The 26,913-nt window shown below is 38.1% G+C and overlaps 1 protein-coding gene across 1 annotated transcript in view; it reads left to right on the forward strand.

The window, feature by feature from the left end:
* LOC5574666 (calcium uptake protein 3, mitochondrial) overlaps window positions 1-26,913 on the forward strand; it is a 237,660-nt gene that overhangs the window by 186,357 nt on the left and 24,390 nt on the right. Inside the window, exons 2-7 of the mRNA XM_021855405.1 lie at window positions 21,707-21,845; window positions 22,774-22,884; window positions 23,019-23,066; window positions 24,551-24,633; window positions 24,962-25,024; window positions 25,603-25,749. Of these exons, the coding sequence (XP_021711097.1) occupies window positions 21,707-21,845; window positions 22,774-22,884; window positions 23,019-23,066; window positions 24,551-24,633; window positions 24,962-25,024; window positions 25,603-25,749 (591 nt within the window). The remainder of the gene's footprint in view (window positions 1-21,706; window positions 21,846-22,773; window positions 22,885-23,018; window positions 23,067-24,550; window positions 24,634-24,961; window positions 25,025-25,602; window positions 25,750-26,913) is intronic.

Genomic DNA, 26,913 nt, shown 5'->3' on the forward strand with positions numbered 1-26,913 from the left:
GGCTCCTGGCTCGTGAACTGCGGAATGTCGGCGTGAACGTGGCAGCTATCCAGGAAATACGCTGGCCTAAAACCGGAGAACGCGAATTCCGAGCGGTGGACCCCATCGCCAACACTTCATTCAAGTACCACATCTACTATAGCGGTGGCGACAGAGCAGCCCGTGAAGTTGGCTTCATAGTGATTGGGAAGCAGATGAAGCGAATTATTCGGTGGAAACCGGTAAGCGACCGAATCTGTATGTTGAGAATATAGGGCAAGTTCTTCAACTACAGCCTGATCAACATATATGCGCCAACGAATGATAAGCCCGATGACATGAAGGATGAGTTCTATGACAGCCTGGATAAGGCCTACGGAGAGTGCCCAAAACAAGAAGTCAAGATAGTCATCGGCGACGCAAATGCGCAGGTCAAGAAAGAAGATTTCTTCCGACCCGTCATTGGAACGAAAAGCTTTTATTCCGTTTTTTTTTTAATTTCTTTATTAGTATCATTCCAAACATTACATTCATTTCTTATATCTAGGTGTTCTGTGTTATTAGACAACACTTATCATCCTAATTTGATAAAACAAATTTAAGATTTTATTAATATTTTGTTAACAACATATTACATTTCATTTGCCGCAGCGGTTCAGATGTTTTACAGTTTTTTGAGTAGATTTCAACTGCTTATAAGAAAAAAAAAACACGTTTTCAATTTACTTAACCTAAATATATAAGCAATTAATCGTGGCAATGGAAGATTGTTACGATTTTTGCCTGAAATTATTATTTATTTTATTTAACATCTGTTCCAATGTTTCAACAATGGATATTCTATGTAACTCATTGGTACTATACCAGGGAGGAAGCTTCAGAATCATTTTCAAAATTTTATTATGAATTCTCTGCAGAGCTTTCTTCCTGGTATGCCTTCATTCCGTTATCAATGATAATGGCCTGCAACTAGTAACCTTCACTGCTGCTAGAGGGATGGCAATCAGCAGTACCTACTTCGCACGAAAGAATATCCGCAAACACACCTGGCGACACCCGAGTGGCGATGCCTGCTCCCAAATAGACCACGTACTGGTTGATGGGCGACATTTCTCAGTTTTCATGGATGTCAGGACCTTCCGAGGCACTAATGTCGACTCGGATCATTATATCGTTGTAGCTAAAAATCGGGCGCGGTTATCCAGCGTCACGAGTTCCAGAACAAACAGAACAATGCGCTTTAATATACAACGCTTGTCGACTGATTGGGTAACTGCACAGTACCGTCAGCAACTAGACGAGCAGTTGGAAAGAATCAACGTTGCTGGAGACGTTGACAGCCTGTGGGACTCTATCCACGAAGCTGTGACAACAACGGCGCGGGAAGTGATCGGCACTGGTCAACGACGAAGACGAAACGACTGGTTCGATGAAGAGTGCCAGAGAGTGACAGACATGAAGAATGTCGCCAGAAGCCGTATGCTTGTGGCCGGTACCCGACAGAACAGAGAGCGGTACAGGGCAGCGAGAGCCGAAGAAAAGCGAGTCCACCACAGGAAGAAAAGGCAGGACGAAAAAAGTGTGGTAGCTGAAGCTCAAGAAAGCATGAACCGGAATGATATGTGGATATTCTATGCAATGGTCAATGGTGGGCGGCACAATACCGCCATGTGCAATTTGCTGACCGATAGAACGGCGGTGGTGGCTGCCAGGTGGAAAGAGCACTTTCAACAATTGTTGAACGGTTAAAATGGAAATGTAGCGAGGAACAGGATGAACATAGATAATAACGATCAAGCTGTGGACCCACCGATCATAAGAGAGGTTAAAAAGTCTATCAGCGAGCTGAAGAACTGTAAAGCTGCTGGGAATCCACCGAGAAAAAAATAAGCTTTGGCAGATAATGTCTGAAAATGGTGTTCCGGCGAAACTAATTAGGCTGATACGTGCTACACTGGATGGTTCAAAATCAAATGTTCGGATCGCAAACGAGGTGTCAACCTCGTTCGTGACGTTATACGGGTTGAAGCAGGGAGACGCACTTTCGAATTTACTGTTCAACATTACACTCGAGGGTGCTATTAGGAGATCTGTCGTGCAGAGAAATGGTACTATTATCACAAGGTCGCACATGCTCCTTGGCTTTGCGAACGATATAGACCTAATTGGAAACGATCGCAGGTCAGTGGAAGAGTCCTTCGTGCCTCTGAAGAGGGGGACAGCGAGAATAGACCTGACCATTAATTCTACCTTTCCAATGTTGAAACATTGGAACAAATGTCAAATAAAATAATTAATAATTTCAGGCAAAAATTGTTGCAATCTTCTATTGCCTCGATTGATGCGTTATATGTTTAGGTTAAGTTAGGTTAAGTATATTTAAAGCGCTTTTTTCTCTTATAAGCAGGTGAAATCAACTCACCTTTAAAAAATCTGAACTGCTACGGCAAATGAAATGTAATTTGTTGTTAACAAAATGTTAATTAAAACTTAAATTTGTTTTACCAAATTAGGATGATAGTGTTGTCTAATAATACAGAACACCTAGGTATAAGAAATGAATGTAATGTTTGGAATGATACTAATAATGAAATTAAAAAAAAAATAATTCTGCCAAAACGAAGTACATAATTGCAGGTAGAGATATGGTCAGGCATGGTGGTGTAGGTGCTGAGGAAGTGTTTGAAGTTGTTGAAGAATTTGTTTACCTTGGAACACTTGTGACATGTGACAACGACGTTTCCCGCGAAGTGAAAAGACGTGTTGCGTGTGCGAATAGGGCCTTTTACGGACTACGTAACCAGCTTAGGTCCCGCAGCTTGCAAACGGCTCTCTTCAGTTGATAGCTACCGCTCGCAAACGTCGGACTTGTTCTGTTTCATCGCCTTTTCGCATTTTTTTTCTATTCGCTATGAGTGTAAAGCGAGAGAATACGTTGGTTGTTGATTTCAACATTTTACCAGTGCGTCCGGATGCAGCTAGGGTCCATCAGTTCTTGGAAAAAGAAATCAAACTCCAACTGAAGGACGTCAAAAACAATCAACTGCACAACATCCGAAACTGCGTGCCTATTGACGTTAATGATAGCGAGACTGCTACTCGCTATCAAAACCTGCACAATAATAAGCATCAGATATACCACGAAGACAAAGGATTCAAGATTCCCGTTTTTGTGGAATGTGAAGCTGTGCCGGTGCGTGTGCAAGACCTGCCACCGGCGATGATTATTGTGATTGATTATTTATTGAAATACGGCGATGTCATATCAATCACCAGAGAGCGCTGGAAAAAAAATTCCTGGCGTTTATAATGGCGTTAGGATTCTCTATATGAGAAACAGACGCCCGATCCCATCCTTCGCTACAATTGGCGGGTTCGAAACCTCCATCGTCTACCCAGGACAGTCCAAAACGTGCCGGCAGTGCCACAAGGCTACTCATCCGGGCAAGAAATGTCCGCAAGTTCCGGCGGCAGCTAATGGCATCACCAACATTACCCAAACACCAGCAAATTCCGCTCCATCGGGAAGTGAAACCAATTCTTGCTTCAACACCGAAGACTTTCCTCCCATTCAATCAGTTCCACACCAACAACCATCGGCCTCGCCGAAACAAGTCACAACCGTACCTACGACGACCGACAATCAAACAGCAAGCAGTAGCAACGATGACGACGACGGCAACGAAAACTCATCCAGTGAAACATACAAGCGGCGGCTACCAACGAGAAAGGCAAACGAAAGGAAGGAGAACGACAGTCAGATTGGCGTTGATAACCGAACACCTGGACCAACTCTTCGGCCAAGAAAAGCACAAACATAAATATTTCTTGTTAAATAGTTTTAATGAAAAATATGGTTTATCGGCTCCGCATGCCTCCGGGCGATTGAGCCTATCAAATAAATGATTAAAGAAAAAAAACGGCTCTCTACGGGCACAAAGCGTGGTCGTTGAAAGAGTCAGACCGGAAAGCTCTCGGTGTTTTTGAGCGTAAAGTGCTGCGGACAATACTCGGCGGGAAACTCGAAAATGGTGTGTGGCGCAGACGCATGAATCACGAGTTGTATCAAGTGTACAAAGATGCGAATATTATCAAGCGTGTTAAATACGGCAGACTTCAGTGGGTTGGTCTCTTAGTGCGAATGTCGGGAGAAAGAATTGCGAATATAATATTCAGCAGGGAACCAGGTAGAGGTCGGCGGCTTCGGGGAAGACCACGAATACGCTGGCAGTACGCACTGGAAGAGGACCTGGCGATCCTAAACGTTCGGGGCAACTGGAGAAGTTTCGCCCAAAACCGACGAAGATGGAGCTCTACAATACGCACGGCAATGGCGTGACGCTACGTTGTAGCCATCAAGGTATCAAGGTAGGTAGAATGGGTACTCATAGTACGAATAGGGAGTTCAAATTACCTGCTACGATATCAGCAGTCCAAACAAGGATCGTAAAGGGATCAATAGTAGAAAAAATAGTACTGAAAAGTACCGTTTTAAATTTTAGCACTGAAAAGTACTGTTTTAATGCTTTAGGTAGTTTTTAAAGAAAAACAGAGCAGAGAGAATCCGTGTACGCACACCACGAAGGTACGATGCGCACTCGGTGAAAATTATGTTCAATCAGTCTAGAAGCCGAGACATACGCCTCCAAATTTGACCATTTTGTATGAAAAAACGTCAATGCATCAGTTGTTACTGTATAGTGCTGTCCAGTAGTTAAGAACAATTTTTAACAACAAATAGAACATGTTAGATTATCATAAAGTTTTAAAATGTGAATAATAATAGCACTACACACGACCAAACTGTGGTAAGCTACCATGAAAGATGAAAGTCTTTCAGTGTTAAGTCAACAGTGTTAAATCAACTAGTCAACGTACAGAGATTGAATAAAATGGTTTGAAATTTTGCTTGCCAAAAAAGCCACAACTTGAAACTCTATTGCTCTCATGTTTCATTATTTTACAAAAAAAACAACTTGAATAAGATATTAAAATAAGCATACCTGGAAAAAAGCAGGAATTTCAAAATAGGCATTCAGTAGCCGCACTGTAATCGGCTGGACTACCGACAAATCGGTACGGCTGGTCACCCTGCATCGCGGGTCCCAAACGAAGCAAACGCCGTGGTACGTGTGCGGTTTGTTCTAAGTCTGTAATTTATCGAGCCTCATAAGTATGCAAATTGAACCATAAAAGCGTTCATATTGCGTACATTTATGCTCCGGTATGGGCGCACGCGCAACTTCTCGGAATTTTGACTCGACATGACACCTCCCTGATATCTCAATTTTGGGCCATCATGATCAAATTTGGAGACGAGATTGGATGTCTACATCGGGTCCGTGCCTCGTCAGAGTTTAATTTGAGAGAATAACTGGCTACGATTTACGACCTAACGACACGGTTCACGGGAATTAATTTAACACAAATCGGCTCCTAGTTTTCGGAGTGTGGCAGGTTCAATAGCGGTCGCAAATTAATAAAACTAGCTAAATTTTGTCGATATAAGTTATTTGGAGGATAGCGCCGGATGGGGGAACTGGCCATAATTTCAAATTGTCACACAGCCGGCGCGCGACTTTTTTACGAGTTCCAATTAATACCAATGGTGGGACCGTGTCGTAAAGTTGCTCACTCTATAAAAGTATAGAATTGGCGAAAAATAAGCTCGTAAATCTTGCGATTGATTTGTTTCATCAGCAACTGTCGAAAATGTTTGCCGATCTGCTCGAGTGTCTTTGAACTTCAAAACAATCACTGAACTTGAGAAATTATGAAGGAAATAAATTAGATTTTTCCCATTTGGTACCGTAGTATGGGAGACGCTTTGATGGGTCTTGTCCTAACCTTCAAAGCACCGAACAACCTACAACCGAGGTGCTGCCCAAAATGATCCATTCTTTCATCGATTCCTTCGGTTTTGGTGTTGGCGGTGAGCTGATATATTGAAAGCCGCGTTGATTTATGCATGTATCAGGTGAAGTGTTGTCTAGACGTCGTTTATATTCCGTGCCCGCGAAGAATGGTTCCATCGTTTGTGGGTTATGTTAATGTGCTGCTCTGGATAAGGAAATGAGCTCGCCGGAGGTGTATAATTATATTGTTTCAAATGTGCCTTAGAATGTAACATAATGTGGTTTGACTTACGACTTGAACCAAAAATCGCTTGTCATGATGGAAATTTGAAAAAAAAAAAATTGTCATGAATTTGCTTGTGCCACAACTTGATACATGATAGGCCACAATTCACTACAATAACACACCATTTGAAATTTTCGTTTCTCTTCTCACTTTAATAGTGAAAAATGTGGATTTGTTGGAGCAGCTGATATAAAATTGATATGAACTATATTTGTGATGTATGTAATATGTAATACTTTTCTTAAAAGCTTCACTACCATATTCCCATCCGTTATTCTCTACAGAATCTAGAGAAACTTAATGTCTTTAACCAAACGAACAAATTTTTTCGAACCCAAGACTTTGCTCTTCTTATTCCTTTGGCCTACGTGGTGGCAGTCGTGCGAACCTCTTATGTTCCAGTTAGCCATAAACCTCCAAATTGAATTAATTCCATAACAGATTTGTTAACACTGCCCATTCATCCCACGCGGCTAGTTAAAGCAGCATTTCGACGACAACATCGACGGTTTTGTCGGAGCAACTAATAAATTTGTTCATGCCCACCCAAGTGCCCCTCGCAGACAGCCAGAAACGAAATTGATATGAACACCATCTCCAACTTCCTCTCCAATCCAATCTCGCCTTATGAACTAGCAACAAGCTGAAGAAATAAAAAAAAACTTCCACCCGCCACAGATTAAGCAACTAACTATTTTCGACTCTTAAGACGCTGACCATTTCCTCGAAATTGTAAATCAGCAGAAATTCTCACATGTCGCCGCCGACGTCGTCGTTTGGGTGTCACATGTTGCATTGGCTAGTTCGTTCGTTGCGACCATGAATCAACTAGATGTTTACTAAGGATTGTTTCGAAAAATACTTATTGTCATTTTAAACGGTTTACCTCAGAGCATAGTTGATCCTTTTTGAACACGTTTTCAAGGAAACCTTCATTGTGAACAAAACAATAAAAAATGGAAAATGTACAGTCTCATCTACCCATTTTTTAAAATATAAATAAGAATGGAGTGGTGTTTGTATGTCACGAGTTGGATTGAAAACGGGTCAACAGATATTCATAAGAGATATTCTCGCTGAAACCGGCTTACTATTTACACTTGGTCTGTCAAATTTTTTAAAATTATGCTTGTTCGGAAGCTTCTGTCGAGAAAGGAACAACCCTAGTGTCAAACAGCAAAACTCCATTGGGTTTTGTCGGCGAAGTGAAATTTCAATGCATTTTTTTTAGCAGGAAAAATTGCTAAAGTAGTTGCAAGAACATGGTATATCGTGTTATTAAATCAACACGAGATTCCATTAAAAATTTAGCATCCTAATAAGGTTTAAAAGCTTTGCTTCTACTTTTCAACACACTCCTCATGCCTTTTGGCTTCGCGTCACGCGATTCCCTTCTCCTACGCCGGCCGGTTGCATCCCATTCACTAGCTAATCCACATTTGATCGTCTGTTTGGGTTAGCTAGGAATTGTGGGGGAACGTGGATAATGTCTGGTTGGCCGTTTCCCGCTCAGCCGGCCAGTCGGTGGGTGTGACGTATAGGATGAGGCCACACGTCGTAGAAGTGCCCTTGACAATCAACCTGAATTATGGTTCGTTTGTGGCTTAGAATTTCAATACGGAGCGCCCGGGAGTGTGAGTATCGGAGGGGATCCGATCACATGAATTCAGAGAATTTGCAGTCACACGCTTTCGGTTTATGACCGACGCGATAGTGGGATACGTGACATTTTGCACATTGCGAAATGAATGAATGGTTTGAGTTGTATAACTAATGTAGTTGGGATATACCTATATTGAATGAAATGATTCAGAGTCAAATAAAGTTGGTACGTTGTCATCAAGCTGCAGAAACTACTTTGTAATGGCATCAGATCAATCATAGTGTGGCGTAGAAACAAAAAATTCCAAAAATTTTAAGTCATCCCCTCCTGCCAGAAAAGAGAGCTTGAAGAGCCTATAGCTTATTAACACAGCGGGTTAAAATAACAGGATGCCCTGAAGATTCAGGTTTCTGAAATCAGTTTCACTCAATAAGTGTTTACCAAGTAACCAAATTCACAGTTGCGCGAAAACTGGACAGTTACATATCAGATGATACGTAGTTCCATAATCGGATTCACAACTATTACACGCAAATGATGCCCAGCACGCTAAATATTTGCCTGATTATAGTTGAGTCGGCAGTAGCCAGTCAACGCTCTCAACAAGAGACTGCAATTCTGCTTTGACAGATTCGTTCAATACTTTGCCACCCTTGAAGATGACTCAGTAATGTACAATTTTGTTTGACGACATGACTCCAAACTATTCCAATATTGCTTGTGCTGAGTAGCCGCCCAAGAGTTCATCTGAAGCTTCACCCAGCACTTCAAAATTGGAATAGCCGGCTCAGGGCCAATGAAGTCATGCGATGCTCCATCGCGAGCTAGCTCATCAGCCAATTCATTTCCAGCGATGGAAGAATGGCCAGGTACCCATACAAGGTTTACAGAGTTGACTGAATTCAGTTCCTCAATTTGAGTTCGACATGCGATAACAAGCTTCGACCTTGAGTTGGCAAAGCGAGAGCTTTTATAGCAGCCTGACTATCTGAACAGAACTTTACCCATTACGCGCTGTTGAAGTGCTGATTGCACTTCACACATAAGAGCAAAAATTTCCGCCTGAAAAAACGGTACAGTTTCTACCAAGTGAGTAGAACTGATGCAGCTTTAGCTCACGAGAACATACACCAGCACCAGCACCTTCAAGAAGGAAGCCATCAGTGTAACACACTATATTGTTTGATATACTGCTTTCCAAATAGCCAGACGTCCGCTCCGTGAAGGGAATTGTGTGGTTAATGTCCTGTAAGGAAAGTGAGTCACTTTAAGTGACAAGCAATTGTGAGAACATATGGAGCAAGGACAATTTGGTCCCAATTCACCAAAAGAGTTTCCAACGAAGTGTGTGTAGATCTACGATTCACCGGATTTTTCTCTAGTAAATCCAGTACCCATAAACGGTAAGAGCAAGAAAGTGCTTCTTGTTTAAAATATATGTGTAGTGGCACAACGTCGAAAAGAACATCGAGTGCTGCTGTGAGAATCGTCGAGAACGCCCCAGACATCGCCATCAAGCACATCCTTTAGAAATGGCCCAATTTTGATTGGATTGCTCTCACTTCGCCCTTTTCCCACCACGCCCCTTTCCCACCACACAAGACATTTATATTGGTCGGAAAATCGCTGCTTGGTGCAATGTCGAGAAGAGATGTCGGTTTTTGAGCATTTGATGAATCCAATTGGTAATCATTGTGTAACCCTTCACAAGTCAGAAAATTCTGTAGAAAATTCTTGAAAAATTAAAAGTGTTTTTTTTTCTGGTGTTAATTTTTTTTTTAAACAGTACTTGGAGGAATCAACTGAATTTCTGTAGGTAGATTCTCAATTCTCAAATGCAGCGAGCAATTTTTTCAGCAATATCAAAAAGAATTTAACGTCATTCCTTTCGAAATTATTGATTGTTTTGTAGATTTTTTTGAATTTATTAGTCAAGTTCATTCCGATACGTTCAACGAAAAAGTTGAAATGACTTTTGACGCAGTTGACAATCCTTTGGTACAATATTGACAAAAAATGTTTAACGTCACTTCATAATAATTATGAATTCACACTCGCAGTCATTACAGAATACTTTCTTGCTCTAACTCTGCTAAAAACTCGACACATGAAAAAAAAATCCGCATAACATTTAACAATACATTTCCAGAGGGATCATAACAATTCATGCGAAGCTATAGCGACGATTTCAGAAACACTATCCAGCAAATTTCTAGTTATAATCCGGAAGTTTGAAAAAAATCTTCAGGCAAATTCGTTATTGTGTGATGAATTTTTAAGTACATATAACTGATATTCTCATGGATTTTCAATGATTTTTACGACAGACAGTTATTTGAAAGAATACTGATATATTTTCAATGACAACCGGACCACTGCATTACAGAATTAAAACAGATGTTGATACTCATTTCTCCCGTTTTTCCTAACAAAATATGCTTTAATCTTGGCCGCTAAGTAGTTAAAATAACAAAACACATAACAAAATTTCCTTTACGTTCAAAAAAATTGAACATGTTACGTTTCAAATCAGACAAAAATATAACTAATATTATTATTTTCCACAACTGAATTATAACAAAAATTGTTATTTTCTTAGCATGAAATAAAAATGTATAAGGAATTGCCCTCAAATCCGTCCTAATAAATGTAATGTAATAATTAAAATTTAATAAACAAATTAAAAAGAGCTTTTATTATTTTAAAAGATTTTGTTTTAGTCATGTTATAATTTTCTCCACGGCATTAAAGTGTTTGTAACAAAAATAAAACAAAATTTGTTGTTTGTTATACATTTCTATATGATTGTGATACTATTTTGTTGTAATCTACAGATCGAGAACTTCCAACAAAATATTTCGCAACTCTGAACTTTTGGAGGAATTTGAGAGAATTCCCGAGCAAAGGCTCGGATGATATCAAAATGATAACAACTTTATCGTTGTTATAACCTGATAACCGAATGACAACAAAATTGATTATCATTGTGCCCGTGACAGACATTATTGACCCTGTTATAACAAAATATGTTATCACACATCTTTCCAATAACATTTTTACAAAGTGTTTGTTGATAAACAAAGTTGACTTTTTATCATACAAAATTTTGTAAAATTATTTGAAGCGTAAGTTTGAACCAAAACACTCATTTCTTCCATTCTTCATTTTTTTCCGTGCTTAATGACCATAAAATTCAAAAAAATATGATTTTATAAATTGAGTTATCAACTTGAACTCAGTGATAACATAATATACTATTACTTTGTTATTTGACAAACAAATTTGAGTTCTCATATTTGTTATGTTGGCTGTTAATTCAGCCAAGAGGATAACAAATTAAGTTATCAAATGATGATAACCAGGTAACAAGATTTATTATCATTCTGCTATTGAACTTTGCTCAGGTTTGTTAAATCATAGAATAAATTAGTGGCCAGAAAATTAAAGTAGAAGCTATTGTTGTGCTCATGAAAAAATTGCAAGTGGCTGCAAATATTTATAATTATTAAGATAATTATAATTTTAAAAGCCGTTTTTGCAAAATTTTAGCGTTCACCGATATTTTTCGAAAATTGATGGGATTTAAGACATAACAAGATTTTTTAGAGAAATGATCTGCTCATGTTTGCCTGGTCGACGTACCACCAGCACTATCATTGCTGGGAAAATACGTTTTTATGTTCCCAGCTACTTCTTGAATATTTCAACAATTTAGGTCGACTTATCTGTGCATTTGATAAAGATTGAAATTCAAAAGTTGACAAGGGAAGACTTTTTGAATAATTTCTTACTTTTCTCATCTGCAAACGCATACGTCGTTTTATCCATCCAATCAATTTGTTTGGTGAACAATTATGCGGATGAATTGACGTAAGCACCAGGTCACTGTCATAGCAACCTGGCTTACACCCTTAACTATCCAAATAAACATTCTGCAAATCGGTTGTTTCTTCGGATAAGTTGGTGTATGTGCTCATGCCAATCCATTTTCCTCTTACGGTTAAAACATTTCAAATATTATAAGGTAAAGAATTAATATCAATAGAAAAATGAATTTTGACCATATTGGCGCTTACGTCGACTATGCGAATATGGGCAGTGTAGTTGAAAGTTTTGATTGGTGAAAAGTTTAAAGTGGAGTTGGTGTAAAAAAATCTCTATTCTCAAATATGTCTTGAGCAAAAACAAGGGAAGAATTTTCACCTTAGAACGTAATAATAACATGCAGATATTTTGGCCCACCGACAGCTACTTGAAAAGATCTGTTATAAATTTTCCTTGAATTCGTTGTAAAAAATCTTCTTTTTTTAAAGATAACATTGATTTCTCTAGGCAATTAATCATCCATTCGATTGATATCTGAAGCTCTGGATGAGCTAGAAGGTTGGTGTCTTCGGTAAAGTAGTTCAATCTCAAATTGGGACTTTTTGTTAGGTTTTACTTATAAATTTTCTGTATTGCAAAATCCTGATAAGTTTAGGGATGGTTAATAAAAATTATAGGAACAATTATTTGAATGTTCGAATGTTTTGCTTAATTATGTTTTGTTAATTCTTACATTCCTATTACGATGTTTGCATCACTACTCGTGTGTGTTACTCATGTGATCAAAATTTATTATAACAAAAATGGCGTGAGTTTATATCTGTCATAAAGAAAACGTCAAATTTATGAACTCATGCATTGGTTCATAAGTGACGTAATCTATATGCAAACATCTTTAGGAGAAGTGTGGTTAACACCTTGAAAAAATCATCTTGTTTCTAATGGGAAATCGTTAAATTTGTAGAACTTTATCTCACAACATCGAAAACAGAGATGTTATCTAAAGTAAAGACACGAATTCAGGCTAAAAAAGCTCATTTTTACATTCGTTGTACATTGGTTACAAAATATGATGAAAATGTTCATTTTACCTGCACTATACCAGTTGTCGGTGGTAAAATAAACATAATTTTAAAAATTTCCACACCATTCCTTCCTTCCTTCTGTATACATTTTCACTCTCCATATCTCCATAGTCTCTTCCGAAACTTCCTTTCTCGATGTGATTTTCTTTCCCAATTTTCTTTCCGTATGTCGATATGCCTTTTATACTAGATTTTAACACGACATTGAAAAATTTCAAGATCAATACAAACACTCTAATTTATTCTCTAAATCATCGTCGGTACAAGGTTAAAGATTTATTGAAGTTTGTTTTTTTTTCCAAATAAGCACGATGTTCATTTAACCACCCCTGATCATTTTTTCACCTCTTCCCCTACACAAAAACACTGAAAAATTCGTTGAGATGATTCAATTAGTTATAAGGCTCTAGACCTTCCTAAGTTCATATCAAAATTTAGTTCCCGCAGTAATCATTTTCTGCACAGTTTTGTGAACAAAAAACCAATAACGAGAGATGATAATCCTGTAATAAATCAGTATAAAAGTCACGGAAGAGCATCGATAACCTGTAATAGAAAATAATATGTACAGGACTTTCTTTCGTTTAATGTCTTCTATTGTAATAAGATTCAACTGTCCGGTCGGTACAACAATTTCTTTGAGAATCCTCATTCTCAAAAATTCACATAACTCATTACGTCAGATTAATTTGGATTATTCAAGTGAAAGATCCACGCTCTCAGCACACAATACCGTCGATATGCCCAAACGCAGGAAAAGGAAAGTACCAGCATGGTTTACACAAGTTTGCATTTTGCGCGATCACACCGCGAGATTCAGACCGACCGTAAGGCATTTCAAGTTTGTTCTGAAAAGGATCTAAACTACCATTTATTTGGAGGAAGAAACTGACATTGACTGCTAAAGAAGTAGGGTAAAATGGTTCAAATTGCCATATCAAGGATTTGCGTCGTTTTTTCATAATAAATTCCACATTTTAAGGTCATTGGAACTCCTGACAGTAATTATACAATAATTACAAGGTACCACCATAAAAGCGCATGAGCCTGCTAAATAAACGAGATAAAAAAAAACCATGAAAGCGTTTCTCAAATTTGAGCTCTACTACGGTTAAAAAACATATTAAAAATTTGTTGAAAAATAGGAGTGGTGTAAAATGAACGAATGAGTACTAAATGGTGGTATGGGGAACAAAAAAATATAAACCAAGCTACTCCATCAGTTTGCTCTATTTCATGGAAACGATTATTCATTAATAAAATCATTAGAACAGCTAACAAGTTAGTATAAAAAGTCAAATATTTTCGAATTTCAACGGAAAATGAAAGGGAAATCTATGAGATTTATCTTGAAGGCTTATAGGCGCATTTCGTGGGTAAATATATTTAACATATACTTTGCAATTAGATTAAATGAACAAATTGATGTGAAGTTTTGCGAAAAAGTTACACGTCTTCTCGGTGAGAATCGAACTCACGACTCCCTGATCTCTAGTTAGGGCGCGTTACACCTACGCCACGAGAGAACTCATGGACGCAGAAGTTAACCTAAATTCGATTTCAGCTCAATAATCACGTGGTCCTTTTTCGCAAAGTGCAACTCTTTCGGAAGAACTAGATGCCCATCCATACACAATGCTTTCTATTTATATCCAATGCCTAGCCCGAGAGCGCATTATTTTTTTAAGGAATGCAATAGCACACAACACTAGCCAGCAACTGTACTGGCTGAGGTTTCTATTGTGTGGGCTTCCAATGGGCCGCGACGTTCTCAAACGACCGAGAAGATGTGTAACTTTTTCGCAAAACATCACATCAATTTGTCTATTTAATCCAATTGCGCCTATGTAATGTTTAGTTTTTCGGTAGTTGTCAAACTTCCAGTCGGCTGGTTAGCCGCAAAACCACGAATCATAATTTATTAAAAACAAGTAAACAATACAAGCTGAATCGTTCTAGGAATGATTCAATGAGCTGGGCAATTTTATCCCATCAGTGCGTATTGGGCCATGTTCCCCTAACCTGCTGGTGCCAGCAACAACCGGTAATACGCTCACCTGATAAGCATTTATCTTTGATTTATGGGTGCCGAGTTTGGTGGATAAACTGACAGCAACCTGAGGGCCTTCAAACGATGCTCCCTCGGTTGGAAATTAATGAGCAAGAAGCAACTTTTTCGGTTTTCAGTGGTTTAACCCGTATAGGCCTGAGTGAAAGCAAAAATTCTAAAACCTTCACCGCTCAGCGAATTCTTAATGGATTCAAATGATTTTTTGTCAGTATACTGGCTCACATATCTAGTTTCTAGAAGTGGACAGAGGAACGCGGAAATATTCTTGTGGCCGGAGTTATTCCGGTGGATCACTGGGTCAGGTCGGGTGAGAAGGGTACTGTGCGTTTGTGCCCCTGAAGGTAGGCAAATTTCAAGACACAGATAATTTCTAGAATCGGCTATAATGTGGCCACTACATGACGGAATTTTAGAAAAATTGCATCAGTGTAAACTTTTTGAGAAACGATTGAATTGGATAACTATGAGTTCTGCATTTGATTTATCCTAGAAATGACCATTTTCGAGTCTAGAGACGCCTCAAACTTATGATAAAGTGGCGAATTTGAATCTGAACATCTGCGCCAAGCTTATGGGAACGCATTTTAGTGCATAATTATGTTGAATTTCTACTTTTCAAGAGTTGAAACGGTTTAGTATCCAACAAATCCACTGCCAGTTCTTCTGGGCATTACGTCCGAATGGCCACATTAGGTATATTTTAAACGGTGCAAAACTCTTAATTTATAATGTTGAATATCAGATCTTAATAATTTATGCAAATCAGAATGATTGTCATTGCAAATAAATTAAGGTAACTTGGCATGTCCCAAAAAATAGCCCTTTTTTACCCGACTTGACCCAGTGACCCACCGGAGTAACTCTGGCCACAGGAATATTTCCGAGTTCCTCTGGCCACTTACAGATACTAGATATGTGGGCCAGTGAACTGACAAAAAATCATTTGAATCCGTTAAGAATTCGCTGAGCGGCGAGGGTTTCAGTTTTTTTTCTTTCACTCAGGCCTATACGGGTTAACTCACTTTCGGTAAAGGAGTCGCTACAGTCATGTGAAGATGCTTCCAGTTACCTGGTCGGTTTGGTTCAGGTTTCAAGAGATATTTGCATTTTACCTTCAATTACTGCATCCATCGGATATCGAACTGACGCAGGAATTTCACGCTCGCATGATGCCGATGAGTTGCATGATCTCGGTAGCAGACCTTGACATTGAAAAGATTCAAGCCTAATTAACGATCAAGGCAAATATTTCCCGTTGAAATGTTGGTGTGCAAGCAAGACCATTCCGAAGGGCTTTCCTTAGCGGAGTGGTTAGAGTCAGCGGCTACAAAACACAGCCATGCTGAAGGTGTCTGGGCTCGATTTCCGCTCAATCCAGGATCTTTTCGTAATGGAAATTTCCTTGACTTCCCTAGGCATAGAGTATCGTCGTACCTGCCACACGATATACGAATGCGAAAATGGCAACTGTGACAAAGAGAGCTCTCAGTCAATAACTGTGGAAGTGCTAATTGAACACTAAGCTGATAAGCGGGCTTTATTCCAGTGAAGAGGTAATGCCAAGAAAAAAAAGATGCTGAGGGTCATAGGTTCAAAGCCCATCGGTCAAGGATATTTTCTCAAAGGAAATTTTCTCGACTTACCAGGACATCGTCGCGGTTGCCCCACGGTATGATGAATGCAAAAATGGTAAATTGGCAAAAAGCTCTCAGTTAACAACTGTTTAAGTGCTCATTGAACACTAAGCTGAGAAGCAGATTCTGTCCCAGTCGAAGCGTAAAGTCAGGAAGAAGATTAAGCATGGTCAACAAATACAAATCTTGCAAAATTTGTACAGTGACGTCTAAAAGTAAAAATATATTCAAACATATCATGCTACTGGTGTTTTCTTTCTGGCATGAAAGGAGTCGATTATGAATCGCTCGCATTTTTCAACTGATTAACATTCGTTACGATTCGATATATTAGCACAGTTGCCGAAAGGTAATTGGCTACCGAATGCCAATGTACTGAATGGTGTTGTTATGAAAGTATATGTACTGAAGATCATTTATCAGTGCATGCGAAAACCCCTTCGGCTGTGAAGAAACTCTTCGATTCCGTTGGTCTATATGAAAACTAATAACTGCAGTTTAATGGATTTGATATCGCGAAGTGTATACAACCGAAAGGAAAATTGTGATATTTCATTGGGACGTTCCATAGCCAAAAACACTTCATGGACGAAAAAGTTGCATTTAAAACTCTCGTTAAACGTGTAAAAAAATAAAAATACATGTTATTGGAATGTGCGTTTCCTTCTGAAAGTGAAATGAATAATGTATCGTAATTTTCAGATATCTCCTAACCGATTTGCATGATTTTTTCAGAGTATCTCCTTATCACCTAGCTTTGTGTAGCCCGCATTTTATTTTTTTGATAAATTGACGTAAAATAAAATGGCTGCCGAAAAACTTTAATATATGCAGAATGTCGGTCCTCCAAGGAATATCTTTAAATCCAAATCACCAATCGACATAGATTCTTAAACTAGAAGAGTTTTTTGAGAACTTGTGAAAAAATGGTGCAAAAATATCGAGAAACAAAAAAAGTTATCATGGTTTGAATGTTTTTATTGCGGCAAAAAAATGAAGCTGCCGGTAGATGGGTTAAACTAGGTTTAAGGCCTAGGTGAGAGTGAAGAAATCGGCCCTTAAACATGTAATTTGAAAATACGAATATTGTTTTATATTTTAAAACAAGTACTGTCCCCAATTGCTCATAACTAACGTGTGTTCACTAAAAACGAGAATGATTTCAATAACTTTTCTATATCTAATTAAAGTAAAAAGCGTATTTTTTTCTCAAGAGAATTGCTCTCTGGACTACCTAAAACTGGGTGGCATGTTTCTTTTCGCTCGGGTGCTGTCAGTTCAATCGAAGATGAAATCACAACAGCATGCACTCCGCGAGCGTGGTGTACGGTTTTACGAAACGCATGGTCATCGTGAAAAAACGATCACAGTAAACCACTTTCGAGACGAAAACGAGCCCGATTTTTTTTACCTTATAACTTATGACGTTGTATGCTGCACTTTGTTTTTGGAAAGTTTTAAGAATGTTTAAAAAACTTTTTATGTGTTTTTTTTTTCTTCTATGGTATATATGGTGTAAATATTGAACACATGAAATCGTTTGTATTGAAAATGACATAACTTGCAAAACCCATGAGCCCTGAAGCCAAATACAAAAGTCAAACAACCACCCTTAGATTTTCCTTGAGGAATTTGATTATACAAAAATTCTTTAAGGAATATCGAAAAAAGTTTTCAACAATTTTGCTATAGATCTGTAGGAAATCAGTCAAATATTCTTTGGAATTAAAAAATTAAAACATGAGTTTTCTTGGAAAAATGTATTTAGATTCTAAGCAATAAGTTTATTCATGTCAAATAACTTAGAAAAATGAAGCAAAATCAGGCTTAGTCACCAAGCCAGGCTGAATTATTTGAAAAAAGCTGTTTTGCACTAAGCTTTATGATTTCCCAAAGATTCTCATCTCATTAAGTGTTAATTGGAAAATTCCTTTAGTAATTTTGCCTAATTTTTTAATAAATCTGTCGGACATTATACGAGTTGTAGTTAATGTATCCATGTCTTAAGTGAGTTCTTATAAGGGAAATCATCATCGCCGGACACCTCAAGCAAGACATCCTCTAGAATCGAGGGAAATAATAATACAGGGGTTATATTGCTTTATGCTAGAACCTTGAAAATTACATTATTTGCATTGTTTCAAAACATACAAATTTTTGGAACCGACGACTTCTTTGTATCACGGTATTTTTTGTAACAAATATGTCGAAAAGTTGCGCTTATCATACACAATAACTAGCTGGTTCTAGCGGTAACGCTCAATTGATTGATGTTTCGGTTATTTTGCGATTCACCGAAGTCAGAACCCCCACGCTGATGTTTTGCCACTTTTGTTGTACAAAATGAAAGATCGTACCGTTTTGATTCATATTACGGACAGCTTCAAATTCCGGACACTGTACTTCGTATGGGAAACATTTCACACGAAATGTTTCAATTTTTGCCGTTCAAAAGTTCTCACTTTCGAGGCTCGTTTTAGTTAACATTTTCCATTGATATCTATGAAAATTTATAATGCTTAGCTGCCTTAAACGCCGATCTCAATTAATGATTTGACTTTTCTATTTATGATTTTCATGAGCTGTCCGGAATCAGAAACAAAGTATCCGGAATATGAGGCAAAAGTAAGGAAGCGTCCGGAATAAGAATCATGAAAAGTCCACACATTTCTATTTATTTAAAATTATTCATGTTGCGGAATCAAAATCTTCATACACCATTCGAAAGTTAATTGTTTTGAAGGCTCGATACCACGGAGGAATCATACAGAATGATTATTTTATATGCTTTCTGATGAGTTATACTTCACTGAGGCCTTAAGTGTCCGTAATATGAATCAAAACGGTAATTCCTGAAGAGTTTTTTTTTTCTTATTAATTAGAGTCATGTAAATTGATTCAAATTTTACTGCACGTTAGAATCATGCAAATTGTTTTTTTTATTATTATTATTATTATTATTATATTTGTTGTGGCCTGGATGGCTCTGTGGGATGCCCCCCCCCCCCTCCCCTCACCTGTTCATACACGTCAATGACAATTTTCTAAGGACATGATATATTATTCGTAGTAATTCTTCTATTTTGCTGAACTACATATACTTTTTTGTCTTTTTTAGTAAACCGGCATTTTCCCATTTCCGCATTTAATCATATCATATCGTTAAGATTCATGTCTTACATGATTAGAGTATTGTTTATAACCATGGAAATCATTGTTCTGAAAAGTTAAAAAAAATTACTCATGATCGAAACTCATTTGTTACAAAAACCCATATTTTGAATAGCTCATAAATATAAGAAAGACAGGGTGTCCATCAATCAGGGAAATCCGGGAAAAGCAGGAAAACCCGGATATTCCAAATGACCGGGAAAATACTTGAAATACCCGGGAAATTGCAGAACACACCGGAAAAATATATTCTTGGTAATGTTTGATAGCTTCCTTTCGATTCATAGCATGAGAGTTTTGAAAAAATCTCTAAAAAAGTAACTATTATTATTTGCTATTGACTATTCCAACAGTTAGCTAACATCTAAAAACTGTGAAATTTTCTATACAAACTGTACTTTATACAAATTAAGGTTGTTAGAGCAGCATTAGAGATCTATAAACTAAAACGAAAGAGATCTATAAACTAAAAATAAACTAAAACATGGCATATCGGTGATGCAACCATTCAGAATCCTTGGAAGGAATACCCTTCTTAATCGTGCTCATCAACAAGCTAATTTTCTTCTTACCCACGCTGCGTTAATAGCTCCAGTTTGCTGGTGTCCCACAAGTATGAACCAAAATAAATTTGTCAATTTTTGCCGCACACGACAGGATTTATCTTAGCCAAGAGGTTAGAGTGCTGAAGTGCTAAAGTATGCTAAAGGTGTCTGGGTTCGATTCCCGGTCAGTCCAGGGTTTTTTCGTAAAGGAAATTTCCTTGACTTTCATGGGCATAGAGTAGCAGGTACGATATAAGAATGCAAAAATGGCAAATTTGGCAAAGAAAGCTCTCAGATAATAACTGTGGGAGTTGCTCATAAGAACACTATACTGAGAAGCAGGCTCTCTCCCAGTGGGGACGTAATGCCAAGAAGAAGAACGACAGGAAATGAACTCAACTCGCGCGTCCAAAGTACAAAATTATGACATTTAATTTGGTGCTAATAGATGTTTTGTCACCGATAAAATCCCCTACCACAAAAGCCACCCGCTTCAAATGGACCAGCGGTATCATTAATTTTATGTTCGCAACACTACACATATCTCCCGTAGCCACCCAAATAATCACTTCATTTCGAATGGAGTGACAATTAAGTACCGGGACGTGCTGCGACTAAATAGCGGAAACCACACCGAAGGTACGTGCGTTTCGCTTTTGATTGGTCAGTTTGTCATTTATTTTTCGAGGCGGGTTTAATTCGGTTCAGGCTAGGCCCCGGCCATGGATGGACGGACATTAGCAAAGCGAATAAGCTTACAGTTTCGCGTGGGTAGATCAAACGTCGATTTTTCCGCCGATTTATGTTGTTACTTTGTTTTGAGGGAGGTATCCAAGATGAAAATGACCGAATGGGTGATTTGAATAAAGTAGAAGAAATTATATTTACTACAATGAATTAGTTGTGCAGAAGCATATAGAGTAGCGATTGGCGTTAGCTTTACGCAAATCTCCATTATTAAGCCTATAACTTTGGGCTTCGTAGTAATAACATGCTTAAATCATTCCTGAGATGACAAGTAGCTATTTCGAAACATCAAAAGAACCATTTCAAGGACAATCGCCATGTGACACCTGACATTGATAAGCAGACCAGTACTGATGAAGTGACAAATTCGACGATTGATCTAACCGATATCGTATTGAAGCTATGGAATACTCCAGAAATATTGTCGTATATATAGAATAGTATAATTGATCAAAGAGAGAGCGATCATTGTAGGGTGGTTACTAATACCTGTCAGTTACGATCATAGAAACAGATCCTTGATTGAATTTTATTCTAGTCTTCCTGTTCTGTCTGTTCTGTTTGTTCTGTCTGTTCTTCTATGTTTGCTTTGTATGTTTTGCTTTTTTGCTTTCTCTGATCACTTATTCTACTCTATTTACTCCTTTTTCTCTTCATATATCTGTTTTCTCTTTTTGAATATTAAAATCGCTTTAATTAGAGTTGGTCTGCAAGCTCTATGACCGAGCTTAGTTTAATTTAACTAAAAACTACTGCCCTAGCACCGAATTGCTTCAAATATCATATTCTCTACGAATGAGATTCATAAAGAATATATATCAAAGACCATTTTCTACTGATTGAATTTCTATTCATTGATTCCTATTAGATACAAATATATATTTTCCTTCTCCTCATTTTTCCAGGACGAGGTCGCCGATAAAGCCATCAAGCTAACGGCCCGCGAGCGTCGCTTCATCAAGTTCGCCTCGGTAGAATTCGATGGCCAAATCTACATGACGCCGCAAGACTTTCTGGAGTCGGTCGTCGAACAAGAGCCAAGACGTAAGTAACCGAGCACCGACATATGTGAATAACAATGTTTCTACACCCCACGCAGCTAATAATACCGGACCGGTCCGGTCGGCCTTTGGCTAGTGGCGCGGCACGCCAAATGGCCCTTGGCGGCTGATAAGGCAATCAGCACCATTGACCGGTGCTGACACACGACCAATCGACCGCTCTTACAACAACGCACAGTGGTACCAACCGTAGGCCAAAAATCGAGAAATAAATTTTCTTGTTCTTGTTTCATTCTTTTACCTTTTTTCGGATAAATTATGGTCTCAAGAATGTAGTAACATGCTTTTTCACATGTCTCAATGAATGACGGAGTAAATTTTACTGTTTTTTTTAGTAAATATATGTGAGTAAATCAAATAATTTGTACATCCTTTTTATTTTCTTTGTGCTCCAAAATCAATTGATTTTTAAAACAATTTAAAGTGTAGAGCCTTAGAATAAATGTATGCCTATTACTTCAGGACCTGATGCCCCATTAAACATTTGACATTTTAACATCCAACTACTTTTCGTCAGACATTGAGTAAGTTGATTTATGACCACTTCCTACTACAAATGGAACCACTGTGCAACGCCGGGAATTGAATCGGAACGTATTTCCGAACGTGGTCCTTATCTAATATCCCTGCCTGGCGGAGCGCCAACACGTTCGACGTTTCCCATTTACAGAATAGCCGGTCTGACCTTTGGCGGCAGCCGAATGAAACCGCAATAAGAACCCGGCGTGCGCCTTCTGATGATCACACTTGGGGAGTTGGGAGCGAGTAAAAAGGCTTTTAATTCCATGTGTCAACTTGCGTAATCGTGGCAGTTTCACATCACATGAGATAATTTGCTTGTTTTGCTGCCTTCTGGGTAACTGATTTAGTTCTTTATTTTCTTTTTTTTTTGGTTTTTTGCTTTTTTTCAGCTCGATTGAAGCGGAAATCATTGACTCAGGAGGAGGTACAGAAGCTGAAAGATGTCACGCCTCAGCTCAAGCACGGATCTTCTCAGCTATTTCGCAGTTTGCGTGATAAGGGTAAGTAGCCATCATTGATGGGCCGGGGAGAACCATAAGCCATGCAGGGTCGTGTGGGAATTTGTGGGCGGCTGGTAAATTAGTCGTGACTGTGTTTTGACCACTGATTTTATTGTTTCGTCCTATCTGTCTAGGCATAATCTCCTACACGGAATACCTGTTCTTGTTGTCGGTGCTCACCAGTAAGTATGGGAAGCTTTCTTAGGGTAGATCAACGTAGTGAACGAATCGCTAAATGAATTCCTTTATGAGTGAACAGTAATTTTGAAGATATCAATATAAATAATACTTTGTTGTAAATGACCTAAATTTTTGAGTGCATAACTGTGAATACTAGTGAATACTAGAATAACTCCGTTAAAATGATCGATTTATATCAAAGTTAAGTTAAAAAGAGAGTGTCGCTATTAGAAGAGTCAAATAATGAACTTTTTACATCGAGATTTTAAATTTATTATGCAGTTTCGCAGATATTTTCACATTACAATGAAATCGAGCAGTGTGTGGTCCTCCGATTCCGTCGCATACTTCTGTGGGGTGAGCGACAGAATCAAAATCATTCGTGTCAGGTTGGCGTTGTGCGACTGCGAAAAGATATTCGTGTTCAGTCGAGGATGGATTACCAACTGGTGAGCTCGTTTCATGCTAATGATAACCCATTTGTATCGTGGCAACGTTACGTTTTTGTAATTTTCAAACAAGTTCGTCACAATAAGTCTTGACAAGGGATTATGTTTCAAACAATATTAATATAAAGATACTCTATAAATAGCCCAACATTAAGAATATCGACGTACTTTTTTAATGTTCTACACATATGCAAAACTATTTTAAGTAGGAGTTGTATTTTTCCTCCTTAACCATAGATCGTACCACTAACTACAGGTGACTGCCAGATCATTCTTGGCCTTATCTCAGCACATTCCAGCTCGTGGCTCGAAGATTTAGCATGGTCATAAGGAAAAGCTGCTCGTATAGCGCTAGGGCTATTTGGACTTCTTGGCAAGCAATTCTATGCCCTATCTACGAAAAAATACGTCAAACTAAGTGTGGCAACTATCGTCAAATAACTATTCTAGACGCTGCCGAAGTCTATAAAGAACTAAGAACTAACCGAGCAGAGAGGAATTGAGTTACATCCAGGATTTTTTTTTTTTTCAACGTACTACTATCGATCAGTGATGCTTCACATTGTTTAGAGTATTCCACTGCATGGTGCAAGAATCCTGGAATCGTCTAAGATAGCCGACAGGGAAGCACAGATCCGGTCTAATACAGAGCATGATGTTGTAGCTTGGGATTTTTTTCCTGTCCCAGAGTGAAAATTTGCATTTCATAACCCTCCTGGTTGTTGATTCGGATATCATGGTTTGCTATTTTATGACGTTAACGTTGACTCAACTGACGTGTCCAGTCTAGGCAAATCTCAGATTACTACGATTTCACAAACTAGTGGCCGAGTTTTCTCTTTCTAAGTCTTGAAACTCACTTGAAAAATGACTAGGTTATTCGTAGTAATATAAACTTATATATCACAAATGTAACCATCATACTATTCCGTATCAATTTTTTTTACATTACGCGATTCAGTGTCAAACCGGACTAAATTTCCTAATGTATGTCATTTATCTGTGTTTTACACTAAAGACAAATTATCCTTTTCTAGAACCACACTCCGGATTCAGGATTGCTTTCAATATGTTCGATACGGATGGGAATCAACGCGTCGACAAAGATGAGTTTCTTGTGGTAAGTAAACGTAAAGTTCAACCACCTGGTAGACGTCTTCAAAACAACAACAAAAATCGTATCTGGGCTAAGTCCAACTTTTCCGATTAGGCCAATTCTATTCCTATTTAGCTTTTGCTAAGAGGTATTTATTATTATGATTTGAGTATTAATTTTGATTTCTGCTTCTCCTGTTCTATTTTTATACGTTGATCACCAACTCTCTTGTTCCCTTCCGTCGTTCCGTAACTGGCTTTGTTTTTATGTGTGTTAATAATGCACTGCCATCATCACCCTCACCACGAAAACACCGCCGTTTCGTCGTTGCGCATTTATTTTCGTTGTCTAGATTCGTCAACTACTGGGAGGATCACTCAAGGATCGTGACTTAGACGAAGCGACCCGAAAAGCCGTGAGATTATATGATTATGTTCCGCTTTCTTATTTAAAAACTTTGCTTCATTAACCCAACATAAATAGTGCTTTTGTTTATTCATTTTGTTTTCTGTATAATATGACTGTTTCATTGAACCTAATTCTGAATTGCAGATTTATGACGTTACATGTCATATCTCTAAATTTATGTGTTTGTTTTAATTATGGGATGTGATTTCGGAATTTATATTCCCGTTCAGAGGAAAATTTTAACTACTATACCAAAACTAAATATGTATTGTATATAAAACTAATATTGTCAGTAGCTTCAGATTTTTTGTAATCTACATCAATAACTATAGGTTTGCTGAACCTTCTTCAACCAGCCGAAGTCTTACCAGGACACAGATTCTATCAAACCTGTTTGTCACTAGCAGAGAGTGGTGTTAACCAATAACCGTTCCCTCGTTTGCTTCAGAACCAAATCTTAAATCTTTTGATTTTCTTTTATCTTCTTCCAAATTGCACCGACACGCATGTTCATCAATCTGCACAATTTTGCCGTTGTTTGAAAAAAAAATCTCAAAAAAACTTGCCCATTGCTCGACCAACCAGCTGCTCCGTCTGGTGTCGACCAATGCCCAAGCCAAGTTCTTACTGAGAAAGTTCCGGCCAGAGTCCAAATCGAAATCGGCACACAAAAGGGACCACGTTGACGAAGCTCATCACCAATCGACGCCACCGAAAAGTAGCAAAAGTTTTGTAAGTCTCGTTTTCTGGACCGTGTGTAGCAGTAGTGTGAAATAACTCCAGCCTGTTTTGTGCGTGGTTTGTCGCCCCCCTAGACTTGTTTGTGTTTGGGTTTGGATTTCCTGTCTGTCATCAACGCCCCAATCCTGTCCTCTTATTGATAACATTGTTTGATAATCCTCTTCTCTGTGCTATGCCCCTTTTTGCGTACATTCACGTTTGCTGGTATCCCTGGTCAAATGCTGCAAACACTCTTTGAAGTCTTATTGTCCTGCATCCGTAATCTAAGCAAAATAATCATAAATTTGTTGATGCAACTCAACCAACTGATGAAAGCAAAACGAATCAAATCTGTGAGCGTGAAATTAATTCTACATGTGTTTCAAATTCTAATTTATGCATTTGATAATTCAATTATCAGCTGATTGAATCTATGTTTTTTACATTTACAATTGGCTTGTATAGGGGTATTCACTATTTTACATATGCTGATTCTATGTTTAAAAAAGAATCAGAACACAAAGTTTCATAGTTGTTTATGCCTTGGAACTATTATGCAAATACATTTGAAATTAGCTACCGATTGAAATAATTTATAATGCCAAAATTAAGATATTGAAGCGCAAGAAAACTGTGTTATACCGTTTTTCATCGAAATCTGGACACCTAAGCACAAGTAGAATATAAAATCAATGCTTTAAATATGTTTATGGAGCAAATCCTACTTATGAGTTGCTTGCGAGGTTATTGGATGGCTCAATTTCATCCTAAGATATTAAAAACAGCTTTAATATATGTATTAATTACCTTAAAATGGAAATAATTATAATTTGGCTTGCTTCGAAATCCACTGCTACCACTGCTTTGAAATCCGGACGTTTTTGCTTCAAATTCCGGACAATGCTATTTCTTGGATGGCATAAGTAATCTCGTCAAGTTTATTTTTCATTTATTATGTTCTTTCCAACTTTTTGGCCATTTCTACATTAGGTAATAAAGGGAATATTTCATAAAAGGTTAATATTCAATTATTTATGTTGAATGCTCGAAAATCCAAACGATTTGAAGACCAAAATCAAGTACATTTGGTCCTAAACTGTTACTAGACTAAACTTCAGAAACCAAAATTATTATATGAGCAATGATACTTACTCGAAAATCAAAGTAAAAGTAAGG

Source organism: Aedes aegypti, chromosome 3 (genome assembly GCF_002204515.2).
Source record: "Aedes aegypti strain LVP_AGWG chromosome 3, AaegL5.0 Primary Assembly, whole genome shotgun sequence".
NCBI classification, from domain to species: domain Eukaryota; kingdom Metazoa; phylum Arthropoda; class Insecta; order Diptera; family Culicidae; genus Aedes; species Aedes aegypti.